Source organism: Zootoca vivipara, chromosome 3 (genome assembly GCF_963506605.1).
Source record: "Zootoca vivipara chromosome 3, rZooViv1.1, whole genome shotgun sequence".
NCBI lineage: Eukaryota > Metazoa > Chordata > Lepidosauria > Squamata > Lacertidae > Zootoca > Zootoca vivipara.
The window spans coordinates 56,599,352-56,624,822 of record NC_083278.1 but is presented as its reverse complement, the minus strand read 5'-3'; the positions used below and the strand labels follow the sequence as shown (position 1 = coordinate 56,624,822).

The window sequence follows — 25,471 nt, the reverse complement described above, 5'->3', positions numbered from 1 at the left end:
TGAAGGCCACACCCATGCAGAAGCAAAGCTCAGGGCCCAACTTCCCTGATCAGCTTTGTTGTTTAATTCTAACCCCATCCACTATTTATGTGAGTGTGCTACACTGGACACATTGTGAGTCTCTTGTTTGTAAAAAAGAAAAGAAAAAGGGAGGGGGAGTTGTTTGCTTGTTTTACTTATACTGTACTAGTTTTTAAATTGATGGGGAAGATAGGGATGGCAAAAAATGGGGAGCACATTTACTGTAACAGTTCACCCTCATTAAAAGCTGATGGAATTAAGAAATTAACATAATTAGCTAAGGGGTGAGGGAAGGGGAGGAGAAAGAGGGAAGAGAAGAGAAGAGACATTATTTCTTTCATTTTCTTTTTTGACATGCTGGACCATGTATTTCTTTTGGGCCAGTAATGGTTGCTGTGTACCTTGCAACTTATTTTGTAAACCTGGAGTGGAACTGCCCTAGGTTCTGGCGAAGTGGAGCGCATAAAACACTCTTTGGACCTTAACATATACTATGTGTTGGTGTTGGAGTCACTTGTCCCCATCCCCTGGGCCTGGCATTTTGGTAAAAGACTAACAGTGATTCCAAGTATTATGTGGCTATCTAGCAAAGACAGGTTGCATTCAATGCTAGTCCTACTCAAGGTAGACCCACTGAAAATAATGGAATTAAATTTGTCATGTTAATTTATTTCAATGGGTCTCCTCTGAGTAGGACTAGTAATGGATCCACAACCCAATGAATTTATATTTCAGATTGACATTTCTGTTGTGGAACCATCTTATTAAATTCAAACAGATTCCTCTTTCAAAACCTATATGTTCTTGAATTAAAGGATGGAAATCTAAATTACATTGCTTACTCTTTGATATTTTTGTGTGACACAATGCTATTATTGGAAGACTTCCAGCTTACTATTAGGAATTGTATGTAGTTTTTTTGTTCTGTTTAAGTGTATATTTCAATTTCTTAAATACTGGGGGGGACCCCACCTCTTAACAGGGGTTTCCTATTTACCAATTGCAGGTTTCAAGTGCAACTGTTGGGTTCTTTCTTCTAATAAATAAAGGAAATTAAGGAGGAACACATATTGAACATTTCTTCTTTGTTAGTATGTTGAAGTGAGACACCTTAACAAGTTTTAACATTTTTATGGTTTGAAATAAATGTTTTAATTGTCTATCCTGTTACTTGACAGTAGTGTTCTTTCTCCTTAGAAAAAGGCTAAAGGCCATGTGCTATTTGATAAGGTGTGTGGACAGCTTAACTTATTGGAGAAGGACTACTTTGGATTACTGTTTCAAGACCATGCTGATCAGAAGGCAAGTACTAAATTCCACATTAATAACATTTGTTTAATGTTTTCAATCTTTCCATCCTACTTAAGAAAGAGCCTCAGACTTCAGGGAGCTCTTATGACTAGCATGTTTGGTCCTAGTTGGTGATAAACTTTTAACAAGTAACATATTTCAAATTGAGGAAGAATATCAGTGCCAGTAGCATTGGCTCCATTCCCTAGGTTCATTCAGATAATTCTCCTGAAGAATTTGAAATGAGCAGTGGGGAGCCTCAGATTCACCTAGGAGATCTAGATAGTTAACTGTAGCATAACCATTTTTGACAACATGATATTTACAGACAGCACAAAAATATTTTGTTGAAAAGTTTACATGTTAGCATAAACGCACAAGTGATTTATTTGCACCATTCTACTCTGATTTCATTATGAATTGTGGCAAGTAGTGCTTCTCTGATTCCAACATTATAAAATATCTAAATATTTGTTGGGAAGCACCTTACATATCCTGACAGTTAGTGCTCTCTGTTTTGAAATATCAGACCATAGATTTTGTGAACAAAATCACTCTGAGGATAAGATACAGAATATGTTCAGCTTTCTAATTAGATTACTTTTTTTTTGCTTTTTTGTATCATTTACAACTGCTGTACATTGAATTATTTGTGTGGAATAAGACAAAGGTATTTTGCATATCCAGTAGCCTCTTCTTGAGTGGTAGGCAAATATATAGTGAGAGATATTGCAAACCATGCTGATCTTTGGCTTCTTTAAATGCAGCTGAATGAGATAGATGGCCCAGGATAGTGTTTCAAAAGCATTAATATATTATTGTTATTATTATCTATTTTTTACTAAAGTTGTCATCTTCCTGTCAGATGCAAATATATGCAAAGAGAAGGAAGAAAATCACTATAACTTACAGCAGTGGTAAGAGGTCAGTCAGATCAAAAACTGATAGAGGAGTGGACTTGTTAAATGTTAAAACATTGTTCTGGTATAAATATATCAATATGCAATGAATGAAATTTATAGACTAAAAGACTAAGAAGAAATGGGTATAAGACGAGATAGTTAAAAATAATATTGATAACAGCGAAAGGAAGGAAAGAAATAAAGGAAGTCACATATGAGTGGAGGGAAGTCAAGATTTATGTTTTTATGTTTAGTTTCTTTTGTAATTTAAGTTGATATTTCTTTTGATTAATGTATGTTTAATTGTTTTATTTTGTCGGAATTAAGGAGTTGTATGTATAATAAGTTCGTTTTGTGTTTTGTTTTGTGTTTGTGAGTATTGCATTTACCAAATGAATGAATGAATGAATATCACATCACTATAGCTTGATATCTGAAATAGACTTGCTCTCAAAGAAATTGCAGGCTGATTTTGAAAGAATAGCAATAACTAAAAGTTTCACAGAGCTGTATATAAAATGTGTCTAAGTATCCCATGCTTTTCTTCCAACCGCATCAGTCTTGTGCAATTCCTTATTATTCGCCCCCTTTTTTTTAGAATTGGCTTGATCCTTCAAAGGAAATAAAGAGACAAATTCGCAGTAAGTATTAAGCAGATTTTAAAATTATTTCACAACTGAGCAGTACTTCTATTGGTTCTGGAGTTTCGTTTAGTTAGTCTTTCAGAAACTGATTGCAATGCATTTGTCTGTATCAGACTGAAGCTGAAGAGACCTGTCCACTGCAGGTAGCACTATTTCTCACATACTGCTGTTTTTAAGAGTAACCTTTGCTACCAAGCAGTGTGCAACTTTTATTTATTTTAAGCACCACCACCCCATTTTTTCTGCTGGAAAGGCTCCTCAAAATGCACTTAGATTTCTGCCCTCACAAAACCTGCAATTTAAAATGCCCAACACAGAAACTAAAAGGATGGGACAGGAGGAGGAAAATGATAAGCCTGGACAGTAGTTTTAAAGTTTCTAAGTTATTATAGCAACCAGCTGGGATATAAACAGTTCAGAGAGATGGGAAGCCAAAGACAGCTAGTTTTTTGAGCATAGCAGATGTAGTAGCCTTGCTTCCCTTCTTTGGTATTTGCAAATACCATATGCTTGTCCTCTTTGTTTGACTTTAGTATCAGTATTAGTAGCAAGAGGCTTTGAACAGTGTCAGGTATGGTAAAACACATCTCTTTGTACATTTGTATGGCCAAACAGTACATAATCATTACAGGAAGGATCATTACAGGATCATGACCCGGAAAGAGCATGTTATTGTATTATACCCTTGATAGATAGGAAATCCTCTTCTCTATACTGTACTCTATTAAATGCTTCTCTCTCTCTCTCTCTCTCTACCCTAGACATGGTTAAGGGCCTTGGTAAGTTAGCTTAAATAGAAGCTGGAAAAGAGTTCTACCAAGTACTTCCTCATTCTGCTCATAGGGCAGGCATAGGCAAACTCTGCCCTCCAGATGTTTTGGGACTACAACTCCCATCATCCCTAGCTAACAGGGCCAGTGGTCAGGCATGATGGCAGTTGTAGTCTCAAAACATCTGGAGGGCCGAGTTTGCCTATGCCTGTCATAGGGGGGTCACCTTTTCATTTGTACAGAGAAAAACAGGGGAAGTGGGGCAGGAGGAGGATCAGTGGATAAGAGACATTGAAGTATTTCTGATGAGACATGCTCACTAAAATTGGGAAGTAGCTTCTTAGTCATTTGATACGCAAGGAAATGTATCTAATGTATCTCAGGCTATATTCTAAGTTTTGTGAAGTCCTTCATTTCAGTATGGTACCATACAATTTTATGATTCTATCATTCTATTCAGTAGCATTATGTTAGCATCTGAAAATAAGGCACACTTAATGGCTTTTGTTCATGATAGCCAGAATATCCCTTCAAAGAACAGGGTTTGAGTCTGAAGTGCAACATTGCAGAGATTTGCACTTTACACTAAACAATTATTCATTTGGCATGCAACCTACAGTCGTGAAAGGTCAGATTTGCAGCCTATACATACACAGATTCATGAATAGAATGAAGAATGCCTATAAAGGTTACTGTGCAGCCTACAACTTATTTTTGTAGTCATACAAGAAATCTAGTTGATTATTTTCTCCCTACTTGACAATAGTACACTTTGCAATAGCTCTTCAAATGTTTCAACTATTTAAACATTCAGGGTTACATATACATTATCTCTCTTTTACAAGAAATCTGAAATTTACTTGGAGTTAACATGCCTAGGATTGCACTGCAACTTATTATTAAATGAAGAAACAGTCAACCTTATTTATGGTTTCAATTGATAATTAAAAAAAATAAAAGTAGACAGTAAGCTTAATTCAGTAACACTAATTATAATGGTAAGTTTCTATGTACATTGATTCAATCTCCTATTTCTTAAAATAGATGCATGTAACTGATAAACATGTTTTGCATTTCTTTTTATTTTTTAAATCAGGCTTCTATGTCAGCATAATAGCCAAATTCAATAGTTGTACAAATTTGCATATACTTGTTGTGTATATATTCTTGTTTATCATGAAAGGGGCAGAAAGTGTCAGGCCACTAGCCAATGGGAATATTACTTGGCCGTACCACCCTTGGCTTCTGATATTTTATTAATTTCATTGTCCACACAGGCTAAAGACAATATTCACGGCTAGGGGATTAGAAGTAAGCTTTATAAAAAAGGAGATGAAGAGAATGAGCTGAGATTTCCCAGGACGCTGAGTTCTGTTCCTAATATTAACTGCCTGCTGCCTTGCCCTTTTGTGCTGAATGCAGTGGTTTAGTTGTGATTAGGGATGGGAGAGTGATTCAATTTGGTTCACATTTTGATCTGAGCCTACCTAATTCTCACTTCCAAAATGCAGTTACCCTTTGAAATTCACTCTTATCTGAAATCTGCAATGCCATTCTCCAATAAAAAATGTTTACATGAATGCATATATCAAAAGTGTAGTCCAAAATCTTCTGGAGGGCCAACTGGTTGCTCATCTATATGCTAATGGCACCTCACCTCAAATCTTTGGATGACTTGATCAGTGGTTTCATGTAGATGTTAAATAGCACAAGGGTCAAAATAGAAACGGTTAAGATCCCAAGGAGTTACAGTAGTTGCTTTGCAAGAGAACTGAAGAATATGTAAAATATGTTCAACTTTTAAAAGTGCTATGAAAGTATCATGGTCTAGTTTTTAGTGTACACTGTTCCCCAAATGTATATGTAGTAGACTTCAGTGTACGTGCTTTTGTCTTCTTATCCTCCCACCAATACATTTCCCGGCCTTTTGGAATTTCCCAATTTAGATTTGCCCTGGCTATTTACATTTAATGTGAAGTTTTATCCACCGGATCCCTCACAGTTAACAGAAGACATCACCAGGTATGCCATAAAGCATTACTACCTGACTTTGAATCCTGTGTTTTTAATATTTCCTTGGAATGCTATGTAGAGTTTAAGTCTGTAAGTTTAGGAGAACGTGACCAAGATAGAAAATGCAACAAATACCCCATATATTCCGCCGTATAAGACGACCCCCAACTTTTCCAGTTAAAATATAGAGTTTGGGATATACTCGCCCTATAAGAAATATGACCCGGCGTATAAGACGACCCCCAACTTTTGAGAAGATTTTCCAGGGTTAAAAAGTAGTCTTATATGCAGGACTATACAGTAGCTTCTGGCTCAGAGCTAGGTAATGTCTGGAGACATCTTGCACCTGCTTGCTGCTAGCAACTTATCCTGAATCTGGATTCTGAAATATTTCTCTTGGATCTCTGATAGTGTAAAAGTTAAGATAACAAGTAAACATGTGTATGGCTTATAGATTCCTTTAGATGAATTTTGGGGAGCAGGGACTGGCATAACCTGAAGCTTTCTGTTGTAGAGAGAGGGCTATAGGGTATATGAAATAAAGTTTCAGTAAAGATGTTTTGATTGTGAACTAAAATATATTTGCAGTGAATTTTAACTATAATCCATTTGTACTAGAAATCAGAATATTGGTGCCAGGATTTCACAAGTGTGTATCTGTTAATGGATATCAATTTACACACATACATTTATTGGTGGATATATATGAAGAACAGGTTGCACTTAAAATTTTCCATGTCCTTTAAAAGGTGTATTTGTGGATTTTTTAAAAAAACAAAACAAAAACACTTAGCTTTAATAAAGATATGTATCTTTTTACTTTTATTAACATGTCAAAATAAATAATAAATATTTGTCTGATGCCATTTTCTTTGTTCAGGTACTTCCTATGTTTGCAGCTTCGTCAGGATATTGCTTCTGGCCGCCTACCTTGTTCTTTTGTGACTCATGCTCTCCTTGGTTCATATACTCTACAAGCAGAACTAGGTGACTATGATCCAGAGGAACACAACAGTGATTACATAGGGGAATTTCAGTTTGCACCTAACCAGACAAAAGAGATGGAGGAAAAAGTAGTAGAGTTGCACAAAACACACAGGTGGGTCATTTCTGAACCTTTGAGTTCTGTTCCCTTTCCTAGTAGTGGGTAGTATTGGATTTCATGCAGAATCCTAATACCTAGAATGCCTTTGTATTTCTTTATAACCTTAATTTGGAATATCACAAGCAAGCTCAAGCTTAAGAGTTTTATGTTCTTAAAGATTTGGAAAATCAGCCAAAGGTGTGTCCATTGACTTAGCCAGTAAAAACAGTAACAAACTCTTCTGATGGAAAACATCAGATTGAAATTACATTTGTAAGTTGAAACCACAGTTGATGATCATCTGCCCTCACCATGAACTTTTGCAGTTATGAAGTTCTGTCCTCACCATGAACTTTTGCAGCTTCATATCTGAGCTACTTTTGTTTTTGTTTTTCCTTTGTTCTGGAGTTAATATCCAAGTATATTTGAATAGTATGGTAACATTTTTCGAACCAATAAAACCTCAATTTGTTCCAGAGATTGTGTACAAGAATGATGTAATGGGGAGAGCTAGATTGTTTTCAGTGTAGGCTTAATCATCTAGAGAAAAACATCATAAAGATTTTTTTCACTCATAAATTACTTTTACTATTTTTCCAATACAGCAAAAAATGTTTTGTGAGATTATATAATGCTAGAGCTGCGCCACTCAAGTGTGCAGCCCCATTCATGAGCAGGCAACTTCTATGGCTATCTTTCCATTTTAGTACTGCTAGTATGTGGTATAATACTATTGTGACAGGGAATAACTTCTTTATCCTCCCCCCTCCCCCGCCACTGCACGCAGTGGCAACAGCACAGGCTTATTCTTGTCATCTATGTTTTAAGGTTGCGTTGTTGAACACCGGGCATCATCCAGCCAAAATCAAGCAATTTATGTTCTGACCAGTGATGGGTAGCATACGCTTCACTTGTCATTGAAATTAGTGGGACTAAAGCACGTAATCTTGACTTGACTGTGCCCCCAGCAAAGTGGGGTTTTTTGCTGAAATCATTGGGTACTTCATGTAGTTAGCTTTGTGAGGAACTGAACATTTTGTATGTATGTGTTTTAAAAGGACTTCCCCGCTCTGTGATTTACTTTTATAAAAGGACTTACCCCCTCTGTGATTTACTTGTATTCAAGTTGTTTTGCTCCTCTCCCCACCCACAAGCCCATGGTGATTAGAACATAAACAGATACGTTTCAATATGATCCATATTGGATCATATTGGCAAGGAAACTTAAATCTGTCCAGTTCGCCATTTGCACTGCTAGATAGAGAAAGCCATGGTTGGGCAAAATGTTACTGTTTTAGGCAACAGTGAACTACTGTGTAACAGTTGTAGCCAAAATTATTATACTGTCCTATGCCTGTAGATCTCAGGGTGGTTCACAACATTAAAATTGCAATATAAAAAATATCAGATATTAGATGTGTTCCAGCCTTAGCGCTTATGGGTAATATACCTTTGTTCTAAAAGGAGGAGAGTAACAGCTAATTTGTGACAGTTGGGGCAAGAGTTTCCTACTGTATGCTTAACATTTAAGAATGTCACAGGCAAATGCTTATGACCTAGATTTCTTTGTTGACAGAGGCAACGATATCACTGCAATAGCAACAAGTTTAGATCACATTTCCTGATACTCTGTTCTTCAAAGAATTTCTTATTTGTTTTCTTCTTTGTTGTGTAACGCTCCTGCAAGCAGTTGAGATACGCATGTGTGCAGAAGTTGCCCCTTTTGTTTTGTGAGGTTCATGTTGGAAAGGAGGTTTGGCAAATCTCTCAATAAGGTTCATTCTAAGCCAAAAAAAAAACCCAAAAAAACTCTTCCTGCATTTAGGGGGTTTCCTGATAAAGAGGGTGAGTGTTCAGGTTTACACCTTCCATTAGTAGAAGGTGGGGTCTGTGAAGGGCCCTACTGAAGTGTTGGCAGGAGTGTTGTGGGGTGACTAGTGGTCGGGCTTGAAGTGTATGTTGAAGGAACTGCATTGGCCCAGACCAGCCTTTCCCAACCTTGGGTCCCAGATATTCTTGAACAACAATTCCCATTATCTCTGACTACTAGCTATGCTGGATAGGAATGATGGGAGTTGTTGTCTAAGGATTCAAGGTTGAGAAATGCTGGTCTAAATTATGTTGGCCCCAACCACTCCACCAGTACCTTGCAGGTAGTTCAACAGCAGCTAGTAAATTTTAGAGATGGTTTTGGCCAATGAGTATGGAGCTGCTGTCACATACTGGTGGAAGGGGGAAACCCAAACATTCCCAGATTACCCCCCCCCTTATTCTCCCCAGAATAGGACACCTTTATTGAGAAAATCCCTGGTTCCCCCCAAAAAAAATGGTTCAAAAAGTTATCTCCAACAAAGCAAATTTCTTTTTCTATAACATGTTAGACCTTTGCAGCCTTTTCCATAGGAGATAGATGCCAGGTAAGGATAACTCCCTGATTACTTACCCAAACATGAGAGTACTGTTTGAAGATTCAGGTTCTGTTGCTTCCTTAACTTACTCGGAGACTTGGCAGACTTGCTAAGACCTTGGCTTGCATAGTTTGAGCTTCTGTCATTGATTTTTTAACCAAAAAGTTTATGAGAGACTTGGTGCGGTGTTGGTGTTTAAATAATATCTGCCATGCCATTTAACTAGTATCCTGTCATTTAATTTCAGTGCTTTTTTTATAGATGTGAGGGTCAGTGACTGCTAGGATTGAATGTGTAGCTGAAACAATATACTGTTGAGGACCAGATGCTTGGGATAAATGGAATAACCAATTACAGTTAAACCCTCAAAAGGCATCTCTGTGGCCGGCTGTTGTACTAGAGGGACATGGATCTGAGGCAGGAAGGCTTATGTTGTTCTTGATACTCATTTTTGTCGTGAATTTTCTTCTATCAATCATTCCAGAGGCTTGACTCCAGCACAGGCAGATTCCCAATTCTTAGAAAATGCCAAGAGGCTTTCCATGTACGGAGTGGATTTACATCATGCTAAGGTATTGGCCAGCATTTCTATAGATGACATTATTTCATTTAGAACAGAGGGGTGTGGAACCTTATCCACAAGGGAATGCGGCATTCAGGCTGAATAACTTTCTGAGGCTACATGCCATCAGTTGGCGGGACCAAAATTGTGCAGGGCCAAAGCAGCATACACATCCCATTTATACCCAGCTATCCACATGTACTCCACCTATTCACGCCCTTTCATACATCTACATGCAAGCATGTACCACATTCAACCATTCATTTTCTTTCTGTTGTACATGCCTCACACAAAATCATCATTTGCAGTGAACCAATTGCATTGCATTTTAAAAATAAGCCTTTCCCTTTTCTTTTTTTTCTTTTTAAAAATCCTCTTATGTAATCAGATGCTCCATACAGACTTTTTCCCAGCTTGTATTTTGGAAAAAAGGGCTTAAACTCCTGACAGTTTATATCTCTCTTTACTTTTTCACTCCCCATCTCAATCACTCTTTTCCCTCCCCCTCCTCTCTTCTTTTCTGCCATGCATGTGCACATACCTCTGCAACATGCTGTAGTTTGCCACCTCCTTTCTCCTGGTCATTTCTGTGTTGTCTGCATACAAACCTAATCTCTACCTCTCCTCTCTTCCCTTCTGTGAATCATACAGTGGCCATAATAATGCACTCGAGATGAACCCAGAACCAGAACTGATTCTAGAATGTGTTAAAGGCAGGCTAATTGATGAGTGTAGCCATAGGAGGGAAAACATGACACTCAATGACTTCTGATTAAACATACATAGCGTTGTGCTATGCCTTAATGTGATTTCTGTTGAACTATTAAGGTTTCTGTTCTCTTTTGCATTTAATACTGATAGTATTCATCTAGCCTCTGTTTATTCTAGAGTTTTACAACCTTTTTGAGTCCACGGCTCCCTTGAGCAACAACATTTTTTCTGTGGCAACCCTGTGGGGCTCAGGAGCCCAATTATGTCACCCACTGCCTGCAGAGCCGGCAGCCCTTTATCCCTTTTCGAACACCCTCCCTTTTGTAGTGTTCCCTCAGCCTCTTCTCCCCTCTCCTTGGGTGTCCTCTAGGCAGCCACTGCTGCTATCCCTGGTCTTCGAGCTCCCCACCCCCCCACCCCAAAGAAAGATGCCTCCTCATACTGCTCCACAGGGGCCTGGGAAGCACCCCCTGGCCAGCCCCAGAAGCACCATTCACCTGAGAAGCTTGTAGCCAGGACTGCTGCAACAAACAGCTACGGTATGCAAGCCTTTGGGAGGCAGAGACGGGATTAGGCATTAGAGGAGGAAGAAAGGGAAAGAGGGACAGAGGCCAGTATTGCTCACAGCACCCCTGATCATCATTCAAGGTACCCCATGGTGCCATGGCACACTGGTTGAAAACCACTGATTTATTCTTTAGAAAGTTTAGATTTTTCTATCACTGTTTTTTTCTTAGCTTCAATCTCTCATCACTTCCCTCTGACTCTTTAACAGGCTTCCTCAGCCTCGGCCCGCCAGATGTTTTTGGCCTACAACTCCCATGATCCCTAGCTAGCAGGACCAGTGGTCAGGGATGATGGGAACTGTAGTCTCAACATCTGGAGGGCCGAGGTTGAGAAAGCCTGCTTTAAAAGGTTACATTTTGTCTCTTGCTACTCCATTGGTTTAAGGGCTCTTGTCAAGGGTCATTCTTGTTCTCCATACAGTGGTACCTCAGGTTACAAACTTAATTCAGTCCAGAGGTCCGTTCTTAACCTGAAACTGTTATTAACGTGAGGTGCGCTTTCGCTAATGGGGCCGTCCTGCTGCTGCTGCGCCACCACCGCATGATTTATGTTCTCATCCTGGGGCCAAGTTTTCAACTCGAGGTACTACTTCCGGGTTAGCGGAGTTACCCAAAGCGTTTGTAACCCGAGGTACCACTGTAACCATATCCTTCTTTTTCTTCTTGTTTTTGTTGTGAACTGCCCTGTGATCTTTGGATTAAAGGCAGTATATAATAATAATAATAATAATAATAATAATAATAATAATAATAATAATAATAATAGTCTTTGATAAACCTGATTTTATTACTCTCTTGTATCCAGCCTCTTATAAAATCTTGTTATTTATCTCTGTATTTCCAGAATAAGATATTTTTCAGCTCATAACCACAATATGTATTAGTTCAATATTATACTTTTTCTGGTTTTTAAACTTCTATTTCTTAAGCCTTTACTTAATCATTTTTTCTGCCTACGATACACTGCTCCTTGATTTGCAAGTGTAAGCTTAGCATACCTTCCTGCTCTTTTGTCTTCTTTACGTATTCCTTCAATATTCCAATAGAAATTGCTTTTACAATTGTCTTGATAGGATTCTGAAGGTGTTGACATCATGCTAGGGGTATGTGCCAATGGGCTTCTCATTTACAAGGACAGACTCCGAATCAATCGTTTTGCCTGGCCCAAAATACTGAAGATTTCTTACAAACGCAGTAACTTCTATATTAAAGTCCGACCAACTGAGGTAAGCATTTGACTGGCATAATTTGCGTTCTGTTTTTACAACTTTCAGCTCAGAAGTTACTTGAAAATAGATCCAATCTTGCAGCGATTTGCATTGTGAATAATGTAGGAATATGTCCATTTGGTATAGTTTTTTAGCAAATACAATTTCATCTCTGCTAGCATAGATAATTAAGGTTTCAGTATGTCCGCAGTGTGCTTTCTGATGATTGGACACACTCCTGCCATGTAAATTTCCTTATTGTAATGGAAGGTTGCCATGTTCTCACACCTGCCGTTATGCAGCTCTTAGTTTATGTGATTTGGTCTAACTGGAGTGGTTTGAATTATATTTAGGGAAGCTCATGATCTGGTTTAAGAACACTCTACCATTAGAGTTGGTTTTCCCCATAACATGCAGTTCAGCTTCTGAGAGTTAACTGCTACTGATTTCAAAAACACATGTCAATTCCGTTTGGAACTAACATTGAGAAATGTGTAAACATTTAGTTTTAAAAATAGCATGGTAGTTTCGAGCCTGCTTGAACTATGTACAAAACTGAGAAACTCTGGACAATACTTGAAGGAAATTACAATCCTACTAACTATCTAGTCTGATATTAAATATCTAGTCTGATATTTAACTAGTAATAGTCTTGCTGTTCATTCATTTGCTCTGGTTTTTAATTAATCTTTGTGCTAGTGCCATGCTTTTTATTAGTTCCTATGTAAGCAGCATTTAATATTGCAAGTAAAACAATTGCATGTTTTTGATGTTTTACTATAGTAGACCATGATACTAGTATGTTATATATGTATGGAGACACAGCCAGAGCACACATGCAACAATTTCTGCTGTCACAGCAAGCAAGCTTTAGTTTAGAAAGAGCTTGCCTTTTTGGCACTTGGAATAGTTGTGGAAAGTACTATATATATAAATATAGCCATTTACAATAAGCATGGCTACTACCTAAAGAGCTGCTTGTGAATATATTCATTCTCTCTTTGGGGAAAAAGTGTAGTTATTACTGTATGCAATTCAAGCAGTGCTGTAATGTTAGAAATATGAAAACTCCGGAGTGCTTCTAATCTTGAGAAGGGAGATATGCTGTAGCTGAAATAACTGCACTCTTAAAGACAACAGTGATTTCTAGAATTTGTGCTAATTTTGATGTTTGTAATCTTTATAGTTGGAACAGTTCGAGAGTACTATTGGGTTTAAGTTGCCAAACCATCGGGCTGCGAAGAAATTATGGAAGGTTTGTGTGGAGCATCATACATTTTATAGGTAATTTTTAAATTTTTCCTTCGTTATGGGGTCACCATATCCTCTGGGGAGAATAGCAGCTTTGAGAGGGCAGTTTTGATTGAAAATGGCCTGTGGAGCGTGCGTTGAGGACACCCTTCCCCTGCCACTGTTTCAATGAAATTTGAAATCTGTTAAAAGCAAACAAACTTTAGGAAGTCCCACATTCTGTTTTATTTTGCCTTGGTAATATCCTGCATCCTAATACATGAACTGTCAGGGGGTTCTTGCGACTACTCCAGAGTAACGACGCTCCCCATGCTTGTCTTTAAGCAGTTTTTATTGGTGAACCATCAAATTTCTAACTATCTTTGCCGAGTAAAATCCCCTCTGCAAATTTTCCACTATTACTAAAAAAGACAATAACTTTTAGAGTATTTTTTTCTCACTTCTGTCTTAGAATATTTGTTTTCTTGCAACGGTGTTGACTGATTATATCATGTTCTCTTTAATCATGAAGCATGTTACTGCTGTAGTATTTTCAGAGAGCTCAAAGTGGCAAATATGAAACTACAGTATTTCAGATTGATTGTATGTACCCATGACATCTTTATATGTACAGTTTGTACATATCACCACCAGTGTTGTGCATAACTCTTCACCTGCAATGCAAACAAGAATAATGGATTTCCTTTGAGTGTGATGCTTAAGGGGGGGGGGAATGGGATGTTGGGAAAGAAGTCAAAGAAAGTGTTTTGTAAACTCCCCTGAGTTCACTTGGTAAATAAAAAATTAAAGGCAGGATATAAATTTCAAATAAAAATGATTCTGCAGCAGGGTCTTCACTCAGATTATGCATGTATATCATAATAAGGTGAAAGTACCTTCATTAATAAACATAAATAATGCATTTAATGCAGGTCCAGGAAGTTGAGTGGACCAGGAGCAATACCTAGATGACAAAGGCCATTTTGTACTGATAATGGCAATTTGGCTGTTCATTTGCTTGATTTGCTTATCTTTATTTAAAAAGAGTAATTAAAACAGCAACAGTTTTAAAACTCAACTTGAATAGAAAACACATAGACCAGGTTTTTACCTGGTCCATGCAGGAAAGCAACACAGTTGCCAACCCACATCTTTGAAAAGTATTCTATACAGTATTAAGAATGTCACAACAAGAAGCTCTGTCTCCAGTAGTCAACCACCAATAGTCAGGCTATGTTCTCCATAGACTGCCAGGTTAATACAGGTGAAAACCATTCTTCAGATGCCCTGATCAGAAGCCATTTAGGATTTTCTGGATTAATGTCAGCTGTATGAATGCTGTCCAGAAACAGACTGGAAGCCAGTGTAGTTATTTAAACATGTATATGATTCTGTTTTTGCAACAAGGTGGTAATCTCACTGCAGTATTTTGGACTGACGTATCTGATGCTTTTAAAAGGCAGCCCCGCATGCAGCACATTTTAGTAATCTCAATGAATGTGCTCAGAGTAGAATTACTCGTTATTGAGGAAGAGGTCCAGCTAGTGCACCAACTAAAGTTGAAATGATCTTTGGGCTTCCAAAGGCTATATTAATGTTTTGGTCATGAATCAAAAGCCTCCAACTACTGACTGTAGCAGAAGAGGCTCTGCAGTCATTCAAGGTGGTGGTTTTCCTTTCATAGCTGGCAGTGGGAAGCATGATTTTGTACTCTTTCGCTGGATTTTGCTGTAATCCTAAACAGATTTATTCAGGAATATATTTCCATTTTACTTCTAAATAAGTGAATACAGTATGATCTGACTTTTAAAACACTCTCTAAACAGGAAAAAATATAATTTACTGTCTGGTCAGCCTCTGTTTAGACCATTTCAAGTTACAGATTTATTCTGTGACATTTCCATAGACTACAATTTAATTGGATTCTATTCCAATCAGAAATAGCTGTTTGGGTAAGGAGGGAGAATGTACTGCATGTATCAAATCCTGTTCCCACCGATGGTCACCATGCAGAAAATCCGCAGATTTAAATCATCCTGATTTAAAAATAATCTGGCTTCTGTGTGTTCCAAGAATAAAGCTATGCCAGCAAGACTTTGAAAGACAATTCACATAAACACAAGCAATATAACTGTTGCAGCAAGTGTAATTCTTATAGTTAAAGCTGCCTTTTTAGAAAGGTCGTATTTATTACACACACACACACACACACACACACACACACACACACACACCTTAGATGAGGTATGGGGATAGGGCAAATACTGTTCTATCACTGCCATTCATTTCACTATAAATACTGTGCAGGGGTTCCATGCAGATCCTTTTTGAATAAACGGATGCTCGGTAGCATCACTGTCAAGGGCTTATCTTCCCATTGCCTTTAGTTAGTTATCTTAGCTGACAGATGCTACCTTTCTTTGCTTAAGCCAGGCCTGTGTTTAGTACTTGTGTTTGGCTTCAGATGTTGGAGCACAGAATTTTGAGGTTAGTATGTACGCACCCAACTTTTTTGTTCTGTTCTTGTTTTGGGGAATGTACTGGATGCTTGTATGCATCCACTATTCTTAGGGTAAATAGAAATGATTAAATATATATTACATATTCATTTCCTTTTGCTTACTATCTGAAAACAGGGTGTCAGTAATAACGTACCGGTAGATCTAATACAAAACTATTTCAGATTTTCAGATAGCTTGTTAGGAAGAGAAGACTAGGTTCAAATGTTCTTTCTTATATGTTATCTCCCTTTACAGGAAGTAGTGTGACTTGGGAAACATGCAGTCTCTCATTTGTATTCTAAAACAGTACTGGTCTGTAAGGGTTGTACTATAAGATTTTTATGAAAGTTTTAAATTACTTTTATATAGTGCTTCTTGGTTTTTTTAAAATGTCTGAGATACTTAATATATTGTGCCATTTGGAGAATATTTTGGAAATTTGTACCCATATTTTTCAGTTCTTTGTATAACCAAGATTGGTAAATTAAAGCATCCTTGAAAATATCCCAAATAAGGAAGTAATTAGGTTTTTCTCTTATTAAGAGATTAAAAGTTTATCTCAGCAGGGTAGAGAATTGAAAACAGAAATTATTGCTGTAGCAAGAGAGGAGCTATGCCAGTAAATGAAAAATGATTCACATTTTTCCACTGTGCATGTGGCATGTAACCATGCAGTAATGAAAGAAACATTTTTTAAATGCTTTTCAATCCATTTTTTAAAAGAAAAATGTTCTTAATTAATCTCTTCAATAGGAACAAAAGTCAAAAATCATGGGCAACTTTGGTACATTTTTTTTATACTGGGATTGGCTGTTCCCACTAGCCCTAGGTGGGCCTGCAAGGAGGTTAACCTCAGACGTGTGCATGGCTGTGGCTACCACTTCTTGAAGGCCACTTCCATGTTTTAGCCCCATGTTTATTAGACGGGTGGAAGAACTCTGGCCCACTAGCCATTCTTGGCCTGCCAGGCAGTCATCAGCCCATGTGTGGACACTGAGTAAAGGACTACTTTGGATATACAATATAAGATGCAAGGCTGCTTATTTGGCCCTGCTGCCACATTGCTCTAAGAGCAACAATGCCTGAGCAGGTATCTGACATGCTTTTGGAATATGCATCTTTTTATAGTTTTGAAATACCTTTGAATATGGTGACTTGTTTCCTTTTTCTTTTGGGGGTTATAGACTTGTATCTCCAGAGCAGCCTGCCAAGGCCAAGTTCCTGACACTAGGTTCCAAGTTCCGCTACAGTGGGCGTACTCAAGCACAGACACGGCAGGCTAGCACTCTCATAGACAGACCTGCTCCGTATTTTGAACGGACCTCAAGCAAACGTGTTTCCAGGAGTCTTGATGGTGGTAAGAGTCTAACCAAAAGTAGTAAACTCCTAATATGTGCCACACATAGGTTCTTCAGAGAAATTAAAACTAAATATTCAGATAATCTTCTTGTTTGAACTTAGTGTGTAGTGCTTAGTAAGGCATTTAGGGCCAGCACTTACAGAGGGTATAAAACCATTATGTTTATGCACCAGGATGGAATTTAATATATTGAAACATTTTTGTATCGAAACACATTCATAAACCTGAGTTATTAGAATGTATCTCATTTTTACAGCACCACAGTTGCTTTGTCTTAGAGCCCCTCCTCCTGGTGGACACTAAATATTGTCACTATAGCATTAACGTTATGCGTGATCTTTTGATTTATCTCCTCATTTCTGAATGTATGAAAATTGTCCAGTGATATTTGTTTGATGTTATCATTTGCCTTTATATACCTTTATAGCTGACCTTTAGCACCTCACAACTTTCTATTTCAAACCAACCAACCACTTTCTTCAACCGTTAGTCACTATATTTAAAAATGTTCCAAAGGTTTTTCCACCCAAATTATTTACTGGCATATCATGTACCCAGTTTCTTTTTCCGTTGATTTTCTGACTAAAACCAGAATACACTGGAACCTTAAAAAATAGACAATACTTGTCTCATAAAGAGCGAGGTACTGTGGAATATTTATCTGAAACATAGTTGAATTAACTAAACCTATTTTTTTGTAGCTCCAGTAGGTATTGCAGACCAGAGCCTGCTTAAGGACTTTTCTGCTACAGCTGTGGGGGCTGCTGGTGATAGGATCTTTGAAGCTTCCAGACAGTTCAAATCAAAAGATGGGGAAGGTAGAGATGAGGATGGAGGCATAACTAAAATGCCACAATTAGAAGATGGAAAGGTAAGAGTGCTGATGTTTGTCAGCTTTGTGGAATTAATCGATTTTGGAAATGTTTTAAAACCAACTGCTGCATTAGTGGGGCTGCACTTCAGCTAATAATTTTGTGGCTGGGATTTTTGCACAGGATGACCCACCTATATAGGGGCAGGTCTTAGGGCTACAGTTTATATGGGTAAACTGGTGAAAGCTGCTAAAGAGCAGTTTTTCTAGAAGGCAGTTACTCTTCCCTAAATTAGTGTACCTGGCACCAAAAAGAGAGGGACTGTGTTCATCACCCCCCAGTTGTGGAAAGAGCAGAAAAAGTCCTGCAATCTTGCCCAAGGGCATCTAATTTGGTAATAAGCTGCTCTGGAGCAGAGCTAAGGTATTTGCTTTAAAACTCCCTGCAACTAGCTCCATTCAGTTGCGTGAAAGTGAAATCAATTAGCATATATAATTCATTTTATGATTTATTCATACTTGTGCAACCTATAGTTACATTATGCAACCACAGCTGCCATCTTCTATGAATAACTGTGCAGAAGAAAACATAATTAAGTGTAACACATGTTTTATACTAGCTTTTAGCATTTGTGTGCTTGAAGCACAATACTAGGACATTTATAATGTGAGCTGAATCAATGTGAGATATGGACATTTAAACTTTATTTTCATTTCCATATTGACAGGTTATAAACATACATTAATTTGAGCTTTCTCTGGCACACACAACATGGAATCACTTTTACTAAGAATACTTTGAAATTTGATTCAATCTTCTTATTTAGGTTGTAAGCCACTGAATTATCTGTGGAATATTTGTATTTTGACAGTTACACATTTAAAGTTAGCACTTGAAAAGGAAAACCTGTAGTTGGAAACAATGTCCTCATGCTGATGTCTTTCCCCTGCCTGCCTTCTGTAGAATCTTTGAATGTCTGTCTGCTTTCATCTATTGTGACTGCACTACTACAGTTCCAAACTACAGAATTCTTCGCAGCCTTACAAGGTGGCAAAAACAAAAATCTTTTTGAGCTGGTATAATCCAGGTATTTGGATTATATGTAGTTGTATTTGAATACAATTGGGGCTAATGAATGTTTGTGGCATCCATATTGTAATGGTAGTGCTGTCCCTACTTCTGAATAAACGTTCTCACTAACAAGTTTCTTCCCCCCTCCCTCTTTTGTGCATTCCTTCTGCCCCCCAAATGTGCATTTATATCATGGTCTCTCATCTGCATCTGGGACTGGACTCTCCTCCTCCTCCAGTGAACATACACACATCAGCTTTCATCTCCCAATCACTCTCATTCATTTTGTTCCCAAAACCTACCTGCTATCCCTGAAATGGACATATTTTCAGACATTTCAGAGGATGATCATCTTGGTAAACCCAAGTATACGCCCTCAGATACCATAGTCTGCAGCCCTGTGATAGAGACACCAGTTCATGGCATAAATGAACAGAGGTTCCCAACTCGTCACTTGGAACTTAAGGATCTTTTGGTGGCTGACCACTGTCTCCCTCTTGCAGTAGAGAGAGCTGCACATAAAAATACAGATCATGAAGATTCTGTGTCTCATTTTCCAGTTTGTGCGAGCAAACCTTATCCTTTCAATTTTCCTTCTCTGCTTGATGAGAATGGCTACATAAGCTTTCCTAGCCTTCCAGAAGTTTGCATCTCATTCCTCCCAACTTATCTTCAGCATTATGTTCCCATTACTTCTCCCTCATTCATTCCCTCCTTCTTCCTCATCTTTGTACTGCTTCTCTGTACCATCCAGTCTATTCCTTTCTCACTCACATTGTCCCTTCCTGTTGCTCTGTCCCTCTGCTACCTGGAGCCTAAGGCAATTTCTCTGACCACCTCTAATGACACTGCTCTAAAAGACAAAGCTGAGGAAGAGGAGGTGTGTAACTTTGTTGCCTAAATTGCCACTTGCATGTAGATTTGTTTGGGTGTACTAAGAGAGAAGTTCAACCTCCATCCTTTCAGCATGAGGCTGCAGACTCCCTATTTTTTTTTAAAGAATTCCTTCTGCAGATATTTACGCATCTATCTTCATAAAATCTAGTGTTTTTAAAAAGCATTCACAATTTTAAAACTTCATATGGTCCTTTTAAGGACCTTCTCATACATCTACTGTTTATATCCCAGTGGTATTGAGATACCATAGTTAGGTGCTGTATACAGTGGTACCTTGGTTCTCAAACTTAATCTGTTCCGGAAGTCATTTCAACTCCCAAAACTGTTCGGAAACCAAGGTGCGGCTTCCGATTGGCTGCAGGAGCTTCCTGCACTCAAGCGGAAGCCGCATTGGATGTTCAGCTTCCGAAAAACATTTGCAAACCATAACACTTACTTCTGGGTTTGTGGCATTTGGGAGGAGATTTGTTCAGCAACTAAGCCATTCAGGAATCAAGGTCTCTCTTTCTTTGCAAAGAGCTGTGTACAGTTTCACTGCAGCCACTTTGAAAAAGGGATACAGCGATCTCACAACAGCCCTGTGTACAGCCCCCATGGAGGTGTTGTTCCTTACAAAATGTCTGTCAGAACCCAGTGAGTCCACACATTTCTGGATATGATCAGAGGCATACTCAGGTTCCTTTCCCCCCATGACAAGGAGAAGTATTGCCCCCCCCCCCCCGGCTGTCCCTTGTGTCCTTGTCAGAGGAGCCTGTGTGTTTGCTTGGCCACCCAGAGCAGTGGAGGAATGGCCCAGGGAGCATGCAGATGGGTAGGCAGATTCCAAGCCATAATCAAGAGGTGTGATTTTTGAGCCCCCCTCAGCCTGCATGCTTGGCATGGGCCAACCTTATCAACCTCTAGGTACACTCCTGAATAGGTACGCTCACATGGGATTTGCCAAAGATGTTGGACACAGTACTTTGCAACATAGCTTAGCATTTATTGAGAGAGAGAAATGATTTCTTATTTGCCTTCCCATAATCCATATTCTCCTACTTTTTAGTTCTTCTCTAGCATTGACAAGTACTTGGAATTCCTTGTTCAAGGAACAAGTTCAGCAACTGTTTATCATTTTGAGAATGAGTCTATATGAGCCTTGGACTTGTGTGCTTGTCATTTGCTACACCTGCAAAACGATTGGAAGGATTCATTTCCATTTTTAGCTACCGTAGCTACAATTAAGTGGTGTTACATCCGAACCAAGTTAGTAAACTATAGTAGAAAAGAAGCAAATGAACTTCGAACCATGGTTTGCTGTCTTATTTCCATAAACTAGTAACCCAGATGTTTAACAAAACTTAACAAAATGTTTTAAGTGGTGCTTTTTCTACTCCAACCTACATTCCAATGAAGTAAAATATTCCACAGCCAAAAGGTCTGGTGTCAAAAATGTCTATTTCCCTGGGTCAGTTTTTTTTCTCTTTAAATGAGATTTTAAATTTTTTCAATGCATTAACATCAGCTGGAACAAAAAAAGGCATTTTTGCCCCAATGATTATTTTTCAAAAATGAAAATTTGGGGGCACTTTTATCTGCATCACTGGATCAGATTTTAATGGGGGGAAAGTGCCCCAATATTTTAAGATTGGTGGGTCAAAAAGTACTCCATAGCTCAATCAATAAACTCTTTGTGGTATCTTTTCAGTGCATGTGTGTACCAAAAGAAACCTGTAAATGATATAGTTGGAAAAAATTAAGTGATTGAAATTTGGGGCCATTGCTTACTAGTGTGTTCAGTTCTGCATAAAATGTGCAGTAGAAAAGTGTATCAGGCATGGAATTTCGGCTCCAAGGTCTGAGTCAAGGTTAATAATAGTTTAGGGCAGGAGTCAGCAAACTTTTTCAGCAGGGGGCCGGTCGACTGTCCCTCAGACCTAGTGGGGGGCCGGACTCTATTTTGAAAAATATATATGAACAAATTCCTATGCTCCACAAATAACCCAGAGATGCATTTTAAATAAAAGGACACATTCTACTCATGTAAAAACATGCTGATTCCTGGACCATCTGCGGGCCGGATTTAGAAGGCGATTGGGCCGCATCCAGCCCCCGGGCCTTAGTTTGGAGACCCCTGGTTTAGGGTTTGGGCATAATGCTAAACTGTGGTTAACTGAGAGAATAGGAGGCCAAAGGCTTATATACATTCAATAAAATCACTGTTTCTCATTACATCTGAACTTGACCATGTGTCAGTTCTGAAATTCAGTTTAGCTTTTTGGGTAGTAGGTAGAGAGGGTGGAGAGAGAAGTTTTTTTTGTTTTTGTTTTAGTTTTTAAAGAGTGTGGAATTTTGACCAGAACAATTTTAACATTGTCAGGTACAAAATTATCTTAATCTACTTTAGTCTAGCATAGTCCTACTTGGCTAAAATTGTCAGGATTACATTGAATGCAATTTATATATGCATGATTTTTTAAAAAAAAGATATACATTTAATGTTAATGTTGATAGGTTAAACCTCCTGACAATGTCCATATGCATTGACTGGGTAACACTGTCTGCATTCCATATGGCAAATGCAATTGCAGTATTTTTTTTTTAAAAAAACATACTATGAAGATTTAAAGCAGAAAATTGTAGCTTCTCAAGCAGTGAAATCCTTGCGGTGAGCTAGCTGCCTGTAGTTGATAATATTATAATTATAGAATTAGAAATTATAGAATTATAATTATAGAATTAGAAATATATATCAGACAGAAATGATTGCACAGTTTCTGAAGAAAGTCAGACAACAAGATGGGAAACATTTATAGAAACCCCAAAATACCGTGTTTCTCATATTTTAAGGCATCCCCCAAAAATAAGCCATGACAGGATTTCAAAGGGTTGGTGAAAAATAAGACATACCCCGAAAATAAGCACTATCGCAAAGCCCCGACCGAGTGAGAGGCGAAGCCGCGGGACCCAGCAGGAGCTCCCTGCCTGCTTCCCCGAGCCGTAGCGCATCGGGGGACAGAGCCGAAGATCGGCGGGCGCTCCTTGCTGGGCTTGACAAGCCCAGGAAACAGCGCCCGCCGATCTTCGGACCTGTGCTGTGTGACAGGCGGGGGTGGGGGGGAAGCGGAGATCGTTCTCCGCTCTCCCCCCGCCTGTCACCGAAGATCGGCGGGCGCTGTTTGCTGGGCTTGACAAGCCCGGCAAACAGCGCCCGCCGATCTTCGGCCCTGTGCTGTGTGACGGGCGGGGGTGGGGGGGAAGCGGAGATCGTTCTCCGCTCTCCCCCACCCCCGCCTGTCACCGAAGATTGGCGGGCGCTGTTTGCTGGGCTTGACAAGCCCGGCAAACAGCGCCCGCCGATCTTCGGCCCTGTGCTGTGTGATGGGCGGGGTGGGGGGGAAAGCGGAGATCGTTCTCCGCTCTCCCCCCACCCCCGCCTGTCACCGAAGATCGGCGGGCGCTGTTTGCTGGGCTTGACAAGCCCGGCAAACAGCGCCCGCCGATCTTCGGCCCTGTGCTATGTGACGGGCGGGGTGGGGGGAAAAGCGGAGATCGTTCTCCGCTCTCCCCCCACCCCCGCCTGTCACCGAAGATCGGCGGGCGCTGTTTGCTGGGCTTGACAAGCCCGGCAAACAGCGCCCGCCGATCTTCGGCTCTGTGCTGTGTGACAGGCGGGGGTGGGGAGGAAGCGGAGATCGTTCTCCGCTCTCCCCCCACCCCCGCCTGTCACCGAAGATCGGCGGGCGCTCCTTGCTGGGCTTGACAAGCCCGGCAAACAGCGCCCTCCGATCTTCGGACCTGTGCTGTGTGACAGGCGGGGGTGAGGGGGAAGCGGAGATCGTTCTCTGCTCTCCCCCCACCCCCGCCTGTCACCAAAGATCGGCGGGCGCTCCTTGCTGGGCTTGACAAGCCCGGCAAACAGCGCCCTCCGATCTTCGGACCTGTGCTGTGTGACAGGCGGGGGTGAGGGGGAAGCGGAGATCGTTCTCTGCTCTCCCCCCACCCCCGCCTGTCACCGAAGATCGGCGGGCGCTCCTTGCTGGGCTTGACAAGCCCAGCAAACAGCGCCCGCCGATCTTCGGACCTGTGCTGTGTGACAGGCGGGGGTGGGGGGGAAGCGGAGATCGTTCTCCGCTCTCTGCCCACCCCCGCCTGTCACCGAAGATCGGCGGGCGCTGTTTGCTGGGCTTGACAAGCCCGGCAAACAGCGCCCGCGTGCACTTTATTAAAAAATAAGACATCCCTTGAAAATAAGCCATGTCGTGTTTTTTTGAGGAAAAAATTAATATAAGACATGTCTTATAATATGAGAAACACGGTAGCATGCATTGAGAACCTGGAGACCTGCTGCCAACCAGACACAGGCAGGACTGGGCCAGTTAAACTAGTGGTCCAACTCTACATAGGACAGCTATATACAGCTGTGTTCAGTGCAATACTTGTATTCCTAATTTCAGTGTAATCTAATATGCCAATTTGTATATTATGGTGCCTATTTTCTCATTTAATCAATTAAACACTTTTGATACTACGTTGCAGCAAGAATTCCAAAAACCTCAGATAAAGGTGGGACTGGGATAAATATATCCTGATAATGTGTTTAGTACACACTATACTTTCCCTTTCATATAGTTACTAGTAAGAGATGTGTGTGATAAAAGTAAAATAGTTATTAAAACAATGGTTTAATATTTGGCAATTCATATTTTGATTCATTTTTATTTTGTGGGGACATAATTACTTTGATTAAAACTGTAGTCCAGATGCCTCTTGTAAGTCACTCTTAGTTAGTTAACCTATAACAGCAAGCCATAATTTGATACCAGAGCTGTCTTAAGCATATCCGGCACCATGGTGCAAAGCTTCCTCCGGCGGCGCCCCCCCAAGCTTCCCAGAGGTTTTTTTTTAGGGAGGACGGCACTGCCGATGGGGCTAGAGGAGGCGGGCAGCAGCTGGAGGGCGGGGAAGAGGTGGAGGCTGGATGCGGTGCCTCCTAGCTCAGCTGGCCACTTCGTGCCACGATGGCCACGGCAGACGGAGGCTCCGGGTGCAGCGCTGCTTCAGCATGGCATGGTGGAGGCAGGTGAGGGCGGCGATCTGTTGCCAGGAGGTGTCACATCCAGCCTCCACCTCTTCCCTGGCGCCATCCAGAACTTGGAACCCTGGCGTCCTACGTGACCAGCCTCTATGGGTAAGACGCCCCTGTTTGATGCTACATGAACCAAGCTTCTGCTCATGTACTGCATTTCCTCTTCTCATCTCATGCTTCACTTTGGTTTGTTACTTCCTCTTTAGTGCAAACCATAATTTTCTGTTGCATCCAGAGCACTGAACTGTGGTTTGTGCTTTCCCTCCAAACAAGAACTGGCATTCAGCTTTAAACTGTGATTTATAATCCTGGTGGTTTGTAAGTAACAGCAAACTTTAGTTTGAACTAAAGAG

The 25,471-nt window shown here is 40.0% G+C and overlaps 1 protein-coding gene across 17 annotated transcripts in view; it reads left to right on the top strand.

Moving 5' to 3' along the window:
• The window catches only part of EPB41L2 (erythrocyte membrane protein band 4.1 like 2), an 81,874-nt gene that overhangs the window by 38,389 nt on the left and 18,014 nt on the right, over positions 1–25,471 (top strand). For all 17 annotated transcript variants that reach the window (XM_060272684.1, XM_060272693.1, XM_035108984.2 and 14 more), the window contains 9 exons: positions 1,219–1,323; positions 2,812–2,854; positions 5,574–5,649; positions 6,521–6,739; positions 9,617–9,704; positions 12,045–12,197; positions 13,366–13,463; positions 17,095–17,267; positions 17,972–18,141. In XM_060272684.1, coding sequence (XP_060128667.1) covers positions 1,219–1,323; positions 2,812–2,854; positions 5,574–5,649; positions 6,521–6,739; positions 9,617–9,704; positions 12,045–12,197; positions 13,366–13,463; positions 17,095–17,267; positions 17,972–18,141 — 1,125 coding nt within the window. The remainder of the gene's footprint in view (positions 1–1,218; positions 1,324–2,811; positions 2,855–5,573; positions 5,650–6,520; positions 6,740–9,616; positions 9,705–12,044; positions 12,198–13,365; positions 13,464–17,094; positions 17,268–17,971; positions 18,142–25,471) is intronic.